Source organism: Lipotes vexillifer, unplaced genomic scaffold, assembly GCF_000442215.2.
Source record: "Lipotes vexillifer unplaced genomic scaffold, Lipotes_vexillifer_v1.1 scaffold91, whole genome shotgun sequence".
Taxonomy (NCBI): domain Eukaryota; kingdom Metazoa; phylum Chordata; class Mammalia; order Artiodactyla; family Lipotidae; genus Lipotes; species Lipotes vexillifer.
Window position 1 is genome coordinate 1,023,351 of NW_006777583.1, and position 11,417 is coordinate 1,034,767.

Below are 11,417 nucleotides of genomic sequence, written 5' to 3' on the forward strand. Positions count from 1 at the left end.
TCTTCATTTTGAGCTGCTCAGAGTGTGCTTCATGAATCACCAGTGTAGGCATCTTTTGGGTGTGTGTGCTATCAAACTGTTGTATCTTTAGTTTCCATAATGGTTTTACTGAGCTTATAGTGATTAAGTGTGCAGACTGCTTGGTGACAGATATGGCTCAGTTACTTTCTACCTTGAGCAAGTTTTTAAGTCTTACTGGGCCTCATTTTTCTAATGTGTATAGTTAGGACGGATCTGCCTCATAGGGTCGTGAGGATTAAATTAGTAGGCACAAGTGCTTAGGATACTTCCTAGCATGGCGCACTAAAAAAGGTGTTAACTCCTGTCATTTGCTTTCTTGAAATAATTTGGTTTATTTAATGTAGATTCTGAGCTTCAGTCATCTTGCCATGCCTTCTCATGGATAATGTATTGGCTTCAGTGAGTAAAGTAGTTTTTAAAACAGCCCTGATTAAAACCAGTATACTCCTCTTAAAGTATACAAGGTATTCACACTCTTAGCCAGCCTAAGAAGCCTCTTCTGCAAGATGCCAATGTGTTAGGCCTTTCTTTTGCTCCTTAAATTCACCTCGTTAAACTTCCTGCTTCCACCATCCTAGTTCAAATCTTCACTGCTTGTTAGATGACTACTACCATAATCTCACTGTTCTTTCTGTTCAGATACATTCTATATTCTACTAGCAGATTTTCTTATGACAGTGAAGATTACAGCACTATCTGCTCAAAAGCCTGTAGTGACTTTCCATTTATTAAAAGACAAAAACAAACTCAGATGTTTGGTATTCAAGACCAAACTGCACTCCTCGCTAGACACTGTTTTCCGTCACCTTGCCCTCCACATTTCCCTCATCCAGAAGATGCTTTCTTTACCATCAACATCCATTGAATTCCTGTCCATTTGTAAGGCTCACCTCACACAGTTTTCTGAGAAGCCTATTCTGAGTCTTCTTGAGTGTGATTGCTCCCTTTTCCTCCCCAATTTCAACCCCTGCTCACACCTTTTTGAAGCTGTGAGACTAGTTTCTATAAGCTGCTTTATGGTTATTATGCTCTACAGACTGAATTTTCACGTTTCATATATAGCATGGTTACCTATTTGAAAAACAGAATTGCTCAAATTTTTTTCTACTACCATTCTCTTATTATTTATAACGATTTTATTACTTTCTTCTATTGCCTACACCTTTTATTATTTTCACTGAAATAACAAATACAGGAGAGTACTGATAATCTATTTTAAATGTGTGACATCTTTAGAATTGTTTCCAAGTCTGCCAAAATGGCATTCCAGAAAAACAGCATTTCCTCCTGTATTCTCCCTGTTGTTGAAACTCTTTCTCCAGTTAATTGGTCTATTTAGTGCTCTGCTCTGGGTCTTTCTCATTAAGGAGATTATTTTCACATAGTAACTTAGTTAACAAAGCTCTTTGTTAGTGATGACTTTCTGGTATTGGTGATTTAAAAAAAAATTTCTGTGTCTCTTACCCTTTGTTTTTTTAGCAAAAATGTATTTTGTGAATTATATCCTTTTTGGTAGAGTTCAAATATTTTAACATCTTGATTCTTTCTCTAGCCTTATAGACAGCTTTTTGTTGGACTCAGCTCCTCTTAATGTTACTATGTCCCCTACTGGAGACTTTCTGGCCACTTCCCATGTAGACCACCTTGGAATTTATCTATGGTAAGTTCTTGTGTACAGTTCTCTTTGGGGTAAGAAGGAAAAGGAAGATGATATTGTCAGACAATCATAGTTGCTAACATTGCCCTTTAGGTTTTTTTTTAACTTATAAAATGGAAATGTCACATAGTTCACCATAAGTCTATGACTAAGTCAACATCTGCTTGATAATCTAGATAGCTTTGCTCAAGTGTGTATTCTAAACCACATGATTGATTTTTATCTGTTATACCATTTGGCTTTTATTTGTGGAAAGGATAAGTGAGTTTAAAAATCTTAGAAAAAGGATATCCCCAGCCAGGCTGGTCTTCCTGCCACTGCCTCAATACCCCTTTATGACCTTGGCTAGTCACTTCTCAACTTCAGACTCCTTTATCTATAAAATAAGGCATAAGTGTGGGCAGAATGCTTTCTAAGATTCATTTTAGTTGCATAACTTTTCATAGCCATGTACAGATCTTAATGGTGGTCTTCTAATGGTGATGAACACAGAAGAGTTCAAAATAAATGGTCCATTATCTGGGTCTAGAAAATTTTTTGTTTGTTTTCTGAGTTTAGATGCCTAATCCTTTTAACTCTTATTATTGAGGAAGAGGAAAAAATGAATTCCTTTTCTAATTACAAGATTTTCTAATTGGCTTTTTAGGATATGAAAGTAAATTCACTATATAATAGAAATAGATTCTGGCCATCTTAATAAGCAAAATGGGGTATCTCCTGGAATCTTTGAGGCTTGAACCATCAAGACAAGAGAAGAATGGTAGCTGTGGTACCTCAGCAACAAGAGCATATAGTACAGCTATTAACTCAGAATCTGATATTTCCAATTTTTATTTTCCATTCCAGATTCATTATGTTTGGGAGACAGAATCTGATTAGCCCACTTTGGGACAGGTATCCACATCTTGATTAGTCATCCAAGGCCATGGTGCAGGGTCAGGTAGCACTTAGAGGACCATTCTAGAAAGGAGAAATCCACGATTGTTCAGCAACCCCCCAAGAATCTGATCAGCATATTCTCTCTCTGACTTAATTCTCTCAGTCCATCTTTACTTCATTTATAATTTCCTTACATGAAGGTTGCCATTTGTCAAAGCAACATAAATATATGCATGTTATGTTACCTTATAAAAGTATTAGCCATTACTGATCTCTCAAATAAATATTGGGTTGGCCAAAAAGTGCCTTCAGTTTTTAAGTAAAAATAAAAGACACATTTTTCATTTTTTACCAAGAACTTTATTGAACAATGTATTCACCCTTTTGTTCCACTACCTTCTGCCAATTTTCAGGCAACTTCCTAATTCCACCTTCCCAAAGCTTTTTGTCTTTTTGAGCAAAGAATTGTTCCAGGTGCCTTTTCAGTCTTTCAAGGAATTGAAATTTTTTCCATTAAGAGAATTTTGTAAAGACCGAAATAAATGGAAATCCGAAGGTGCATTGTCTGGTGAATACGGCAGATGAATCAGAACTTCTCAGCCAAGCTGTAACAGTTTTTTGCTGGTCATCAAAGAAACAAATGTAGTCTTGCATTATCCTGATGGAAGATTATGTGTTTTCTGTTGACTAATTCTGGATGCTTTTCGTCGAGTGCTGCTTTCAGTTGTTCTAACTGGGAGCAGTACTTGTTGGAATTAATTGTTTGGTTTCCTGGAAGGAGCTCATAACAGAGGACTCCCTTCCATTCCCACCATATATACAACATCACCTTTGGATGAAGACCGGCCTTTGGTGTGGTTGGTGGTGGTTCATTTCGCTTGCCCCACGATCTCTTCCGTTCCACATTATTGTACAGTTCCACTTTTCATCGCCTGTCACAATTTGTTTTAAAAACGGAATGTTTTTAAAACGTTTTACGTTTAAGTAGAGAATCACATGCGGAAATACGATCGAGCTTTTTCTCGCTTAACTTACATGGAACAGAAACATCAAAGCGATTAACATAACCAAGCTGGTGCAAATGATTTTCAGTGCTTGATTTGGACATTTTGAGTATGTTGGCTGTCTCCTGCCTAGTATAACGTTGATTGTCCTCAATTAATGTCTCTATTTGATCGCTATCAACTTCAACTGGTCCACCTGACAGTGGGGCATCATCCAGCAAGAAATCTCCAGCACAGAACTTCGCAAACCACTTTTGACACGTTCTATCAGTCAAGGCACCTTCTCCATACACTGTGCAAATCTTTTTTTGCATTTTGGTTTCATTTTTACCTTTCTTGAAATAATAAAGCATAATATGCCAAAAATGTTTTTTTTTTCCTTCCATTTTCAATATTAAAATGGCTACACAAAAATTCACCAATTTGCTAAGTCTTTTTTTAAATGCACGCTGATATGACAGCTGTCACATACAATCTAACAAAATTGTTTCGAATGAAGTTGAAGACAACTAAGTGCTACTAGAGCCATCTTAGGGGAGAAAACGAACGAACCTTTTGGCCAACCCAATAGTTTTTTGTGCTACATTAGAAATAAAGACTCCATTAATAATGTGTATGCACACCTTTCTTGTGATGACATCTATGATATGAATCAGCATTTTCAAATTAATACTATCTATTTTTGAGATCTTTTTTTAATTTACAAGTGATCAGAATTTATAGCCAAGTTCAAGACTGTGGAGATTATTACCAGTAATTGAAGTTTCCCTGAACATATTTTTATAAGTTTTACAATATTATGTTTTTGTTTCTCAGGTCCAATATTTCCCTGTATTCAGTTGTTTCATTACGGCCACTTCCCACAGATTATGTTCCTTCAGTAGTGATGCTTCCTGGTACTTGTCAAACCCAAGGTAATCACAAAATAGTAAAGTAGTTTTTGAAGTGTAATATAATAAACCTAACGTGCAGGATATTGCTACTGAAGGCAAAATTTAATGCATTCAATCAAAGTATTTTTTAGCTTATATGACATATTTTGAATGACTTCATGAATTTATGCAAAGATATAATTGATGTGGTATTGGTATCAAATAGTATACCAGTGGAGAAATGTTTTGAGTCTGGTGATGGGAACTGTAGTTAATATGAGAAAATAAGAAGATAAGCTAAATAAATAGAAAGATTTTACAAGACTATATTGAGTGAACATGTTATGAAATACTAATGGAACTAATTAGTTCTAAATGAACTAATTAGTTCATTTAGAATGAACTAATTTGCTTTTATATGATAAAAATCTCATTCAGCATTAATTTGTTTTACCTGAAAATTTTTTGTTTTAAGATGTAGAATTATTAGAAGAAACCACAGAACCAAGTGATGAAATGATAGAATATGACTCCCCAGAACAGTTGAATGAGCAGCTGGTGACTCTGTCACTCCTTCCTGAATCCCGGTGGAAAAATCTTCTAAATCTTGATGTTATTAAGGTAATACTATAGTACACTTAATATTGGCCCCTAAATACACATTCCAAAAGTATTTTCTTTAGTAGAGATAGCTTCCCTTACTTTGAGGGCTTTAGGAGGAGCAGGTGATGCCTAAGGTAGTAAAGAGAATACCATTTGGTTAAATGCTGTTTAATCTAGTATGATTATCGCAAGATTTTCTCTCTATATAGGTATCAACTTTGAGGGCAATCAAGGACCTTTGGATATAGCAAAAGTATAGCCTGCAACTACAGAGCTATTAGAAATTGGATGTTTTAAGCCCAGCCTAATAAATTACTTTTTTAACCTCTGAAATAAGAAAAAAAAATTGCCATAATGTGTGATGTTTCTATTCCTAGACATTTTGGGGATTAGAATACTTTCACTGGTCTTTTTAAAAGTAAGCTTCAGTCACCCTTTATCATACCACACCCTGCTCTGTCAGCTATAAGATTTGCTGTTGGGTTCAGGCACATAATTTAATATGAACTAGGTATGGGGTAGTGTCCTGAGACAGCAGTGGAAAAAAACTTAGGCCCTTTGTCCTTGAGTTTACAATTTTACATTAAAAATGGACAATTATGGCATAAATTAATTTTTTAAAAGCATGTTTCATGACCCCTATTTGTGAGTAGCAAAAGCAATTGAAAGGTACAGACTAGAGTAGAAAATTTCAGAGACTATTCTTTGATAATTAGGGTAAGTATTGTTTTATGAAATGCATACAGTCACCAGAGGTTATGTGCGTACTAAGTCACATTAAGGGCTGGCATTAAAAAAAGTGTAAGGAACACTGACATAGCTATGACAAGGTGCAGCAAGTATTTTTGTAACTAATAACTTAGCACAAGAAAAGTGTGTGTCTTGGGTAAGAAAAGAGAGAGGTTTTCACATGTTAATTTGACTCACAGAATTTAAAAGTGCTTCTTTTTACTTGCTCACTTTTTGAAAGATTGGGCATCAGCATAAAGGTATGCTGTCCAGGCACATAGTTATGAAATCTCTCTCCATTATGTTGTCTAGTTTGTCAGCCATAAAGGGACAAAATATCTGCTGCTCAGATGTAGTTTGTTCTGCACAAAAACATCCAGAAACCTGAGTGAATGCTCTTTATGAGAGAAATATGCTGACACCTCCAATATTTTTATTTCCTTCTGAATGAAAGAGGTTAGAATTTTTATTTTTGTCCTGTGGGTAACTTTTCTACTTTAGGTTTTCTTTATGAAATTAGGTGATTTCCAGAGCCCAGTGGAACTTCTCCAAAGCCCTTTGTTTTTATTTACAACTCAGTGACCGTCAGCCTTCTAACTCAAGAACAATGAGTTAGAAGAGTAACTGTGACTTTTACTATACTTTCTACCATCACAAAGAAGGGCTGTGCTTTCATTGCTAGTGGCAGTGCTTTGTCTGGCTTTCATGTAACAACTTTCTTTTATGCTGTGCCTCCAGGAGGCCACAAGTATCCCTGGCTTTCTTTCAAAAAGCAGCACCCCAGGCTTCCTAAAGAATGGAAGAGGAATAGTGTAAAAAATTGTGCGACTCCTTTATTAGGCAGTTTACCATATGTTCCTGAGATAGTGATCTGTAACAGTGTAGTCACCAAAACTGAATTCTGTCAGTGGGAATTCCAAGGGAGGTTTTCATGATAGAATTTTGCTGACACTTGAAATATTTTATAAATGAGCAACAGTATTCTCTTTTTAAAAGCACAAAGTACTAAGGAAAAATAAAAATTCCAACAAAATAGAAGAATGAGGGCTATGCTTCACAGAAAAATTTCACCAAATTACTTCTAATGGTGGAGTCTAACTAACTGGCTCCAAATTTCTTTTGGAGAAAAGATATTTGAAAAACTGTTGAGCATTTATGTAAATTTTGCTTTCTAGCCTATTTTGCAGAAATGGTTGTATTTCAGTAAAAAGGAAGTTCAAAAATACTTGTTACTTCTTCACGTAAATATTCATGTTTCAGGAAAATGGGCTGTTTTTGCCTTAGAGCTTCTCCTGAACCCTGTCATTTTCCTTCTGCCTTATCAGCAAGAATACTGGAGGTTTGCACTGGGAATCCCAGTTTAAGGATATATGTGGTTTTGGTTGGTTGGGATTTTATTTTAGCAAACTAGTCTGAAAAAGTTTCATTCCTTTCTTTACTTTTTGGACTTTTTAAAAATTAAGTGGGAATTAAATACTTAATTGCTTACTAGTCTTCTTTCCTTTTCTCATTTTCTCTTAATTAGAAAAAGAATAAACCAAAGGAACCACCGAAAGTACCCAAATCAGCACCGTTTTTTATTCCAACAGTTCCTGGCCTTGTACCCAGATATGCTGCACCTGAACAAAATAGTAATCCTCAACAGGTAAGAAGCAAATTGGAGGGAGCATTCTAAGTATATGGGGTGCGTATTTTGTGTTTAACATTTGTAGTTTTAACCAAGACCCAGTTTTACAGATATAGAGTAAATTACTGATAGCTTTTAATTATAAACTATAAATTTTTTGTTACATTTGTGGTTTTTTAATAATGTGTATTTGTTTTTGTTTAAGTCTAAAGTGGTAAATCTTGGAATTTTGGCTCAAAAATCAGATTTCTGCTTGAAACTTGAGGAAGGACTGGTAAATAATAAATGTAAGTTAAATTATAAAATATTTTACCAAGTATTTCAGTTTATTTTACTTTATATGAAGAGAATTGAGTGAAATATTAGATTTCTCAGTAGCTGAAAGTAAAAACCAGAAGGACTGAAATTTTGGTTTTAATCTTAAGTAGTTTTAGCTTTGTGTTATATTAAATGAGTGACACTAAACTCAGATGATATTGAGATTATAATAATCTTTTGAGAACCTTTCATTCTTTATGGAAAATTGGAATTTTTTTTTGCTTTTGTTTTTACTTACAAATACAGTTTGCAATATAGTTTGTAATACAGCAGAGACGTTTGTCTTAGATAATTTCAGATATTACCAAATTATCACATAAAAAGGTAATTTTAAAATTTATTGTGTTTCAATAGATTTAAACTTTGAAAGCTACAGACTGTAGCTAATAATGATAGTAAGAGCTGTAAGCAATTAACAAAAATCACATTCTCCTGTTTGACTTATACTCTTGTTTTCTGATCCAAATGCTTTGTTTTCATACCACTGTCACTCGAGTGCACACTGGCAAAAGTCAAAGAATGGTACTGATGGCTAAAGAATAGCAGAATTAAACAGGGAGTAACTTGTTATATTTATGGGGGAACAAAGAAAAAAAGCACTACTATTTAATATATACTGAATTAGACTTTTGTCATTGGTGTTCTTCCTTTTCAGAAAGCTAAAAGCATAGTCATTGCCATTGTAATATCAAATACCTCGTATAAAATTTGTAAGTGTATAGAATATGTTTTCATAGGATGCATATGAAATAAGAGTGCTTACTTCTAGGGAAAAGAAGTAGATTTGGGGTGGGTAAGATTAAGGTGGAGTCTTTCCCCACATATATTTCTGTAGTGTTAATGTTTCTTAATAATCATCTGGTATTTTTATAATTTTTATAACAATAGAAAGAAAGAAAAATAAATTCCCTCACCTCATCTTTTTCCCAGTGGCAAATACTATTAATAACTTGGCGTATACCTCTATAGCCTTCTTACATTTGGATTTGTTTGACTGATTCATGAGCATATTAAAATGTCTGTTGCTAGGTATTTAGATTTTAACAGCCTTAATAGGAAAAAAGCTTACTGAAAATGCAAAACAAAAATTAAGCCATAGGGCTTCCCTGGTGGCGCAGTGGTTGAGAGTCCGCCTGCCGATGCAGGGGACACGGGTTCGTGCCCCGGTCCGGGAGGACCCCACATGCCGCAGAGCGGCTCGGCCCATGAGCCATGGCCTCTGAGCCTGCGTGTCCGGAGCCTGTGCTCCGCAACGGGAGAGGTCACAACAGTGAGAGGCCCACGTACCTCTATAGCCTTCTTACATTTGGATTTGTTTGACTGATTCATGAGCATATTAAAATGTCTGTTGCTAGGTATTTAGATTTTAACAGCCTTAATAGGAAAAAAGCTTACTGAAAATGCAAAACAAAAATTAAGCCATAGGGCTTCCCTGGTGGCGCAGTGGTTGAGAGTCCGCCTGCCGATGCAGGGGACACGGGTTCGTGCCCCGGTCCGGGAGGATCCCACATGCCGCAGAGCGGCTCGGCCCGTGAGCCGTGGCCGCTGAGACTGAGGCCACAACAGTGAAAGGCCCACGTACCGCAAAAAAAAAAAAAAGCCATAGAAGTAATTTCTTGTGCAATTTAAGTATATGTTGGGTTTGAAATGTAAACTAGTTTCCTAAAAGAAATGACTGTAGATAATAACTGGATTCTTATTAAAACTTAATGTAGATGAAGCTGCTCTTAACCTTCTGAAAGAATTAGGCCCGTCAGGAATTGAAACAGAGCTGCGAAGTTTGTCTCCTGATTGTGGTGGTTCTGTAGAAGTTATGAAGAGCTTCTTGAAAATGATCAGGATGATGTTGGACAAAAAGCGTGACTTTGAGTTAGCCCAGGCATACCTTGCGTTGTTTTTAAAGGTAAGTCTAACATATAAAAAAGTATTTCGCAGCTTGCCCTCCTCTAGAGTAGTGCTGTCTGATAGAACTTGCTGCAAAGATGGAAATGTTCCATATCCACACTTACCGTGTGTGGCTACTGAACACTTGAATTGTGACTAATGTGACTGAGAAACTGAATTTTTCACTTTATAGAAATTAAGTTAATTTAAATAGCTTCCTGTGCCTAGTGACTACCATACTGGATGGCTGGATAGTGCAGCAGCTTGTAATTGTTTTTTGTTGGCTTTTGTTTTTCAACACAATTTTGACTCAACCCCCTGACTTTTATGTGTCATCCATTTGATCAGTATACTAAACTTAACTTTTTAATGTAGTTACATTTTGGCAGGGTTTTTTTTAATGATCATGAAGAGAGTCAGGTTTTATGTTTATTTTTTGTTTTGCTTTTTCTACTGTTGAAATCAAAATATTTACTTCTATCCTGGTTGAAGGAGTTTCAAATGATTTGACAATGACAGTTGCTTTTATGACTAATATAATAGAGAACTCATGTTTATCTCAGTAGTATAATGTATTGAAGGAGGTAGATGATGCTGATTTTCAGTAATAGCAGATATGATTCTTCATTTATCCCATAAATATCTGAAACAACTTTTCACTTGATCCAATTATTTTAAATTATTTGAAAAGTAGTATGTAGAATAAAAAATAGAAATGCCATAAATTGTTTCTATATTTTTTCCCAAATTTACCTTCCTGAATATGTTTACTTAAATCTTTAGAAAACAAAGCAAAGGGCCCATAGGTCATTCATTAACAATGGGTTACTATGAAAGGAGAAACTTAAAAGAAGCACAGAAATACAGATTTAGTGTTAGAACTGGGACCTTGTTTCTGGATCTGTATCAGGACTGTCCTTCTGTGGAGGAGAGTGATGACCACTTGAATTCTATTAAAAGAGTGACAGTACCATAAAGGAACTCATAATAGAGGAGAGGGAGATGGGAGATGGTAATAAATCAGCATTTAAGGAAAAAACTTACGAATAGTACCTTCTGAGCTTCCTTAGTAAAACAGTTAAATCCAGAATAAACAAAATTTTAATTTTCTTAAATTAAATGTTCAACTATCTTTTTTCTTTTCAGTTACACCTTAAAATGCTTCCTTCAGAGCCAGTACTTCTAGAGGAAATGACTAAGTTGTCATCACAGTTGGAAGAAAACTGGATCCATTTACAATCACTCTTCAGTCAAAGCATGTGTGTTTTAAATTACATTAAAAGTGCTTTGTTGTAAAAATAAACTTAGGTGACTAAATAAAGACTTTTATATTAAAGAGATTGAGTTTAACTTACAACCTTGTTTTCCAAGTGTCAATGTGAAAAGAAAATAAATGCCAGCACTACCAACTAGTCCGTCATTCTCCACTTTAAATGCTCAATACTTTCTTGAAATAAAATTATACCTATTTTTTGTTTTAAAGACATAAAGAATATTCTCAAATGATTTATTTTCTGAGTCTCTTCACATCAGTTACTTGGATATGACTTCTTTTGAATTGTCATCACCAAGCTCGTGTTTTTTGAATATTTGTAACATATGAGGTACGCTGGGTGTTTAATGTAGAATATTGCTGAGCTAAACTGAAGATAAAACCAATACATAAAACAGTTATGAAAATGCCTTCATGCTATAAGGTAAAAAGGCATGTTTCCTTCCTTGGTGGCCTTTGATGAAAACATAGTTAGAGCCGGAAGGTGTGTCAGACAGTGCAGCCCTCTTGCATTGCAGAAGAGGAAACTGCTGAGGTCTGCTCAGGATCT

The 11,417-nt window shown here is 35.2% G+C and overlaps 1 protein-coding gene across 1 annotated transcript in view; it reads left to right on the forward strand.

Annotated features, from left to right (window-relative positions):
• The window catches only part of WDR36 (WD repeat domain 36), a 38,221-nt gene extending 27,160 nt beyond the window's left edge, over nt 1-11,061 (forward strand). The window contains exons 17-23 of the mRNA XM_007451189.1: nt 1,574-1,681; nt 4,378-4,475; nt 4,909-5,054; nt 7,291-7,410; nt 7,598-7,679; nt 9,426-9,613; nt 10,741-11,061. Coding sequence (XP_007451251.1) covers nt 1,574-1,681; nt 4,378-4,475; nt 4,909-5,054; nt 7,291-7,410; nt 7,598-7,679; nt 9,426-9,613; nt 10,741-10,890 — 892 coding nt within the window. The 3' untranslated portion in view covers nt 10,891-11,061. The remainder of the gene's footprint in view (nt 1-1,573; nt 1,682-4,377; nt 4,476-4,908; nt 5,055-7,290; nt 7,411-7,597; nt 7,680-9,425; nt 9,614-10,740) is intronic.
• The last annotated feature ends 356 nt before the right edge of the window (nt 11,062-11,417 follow it).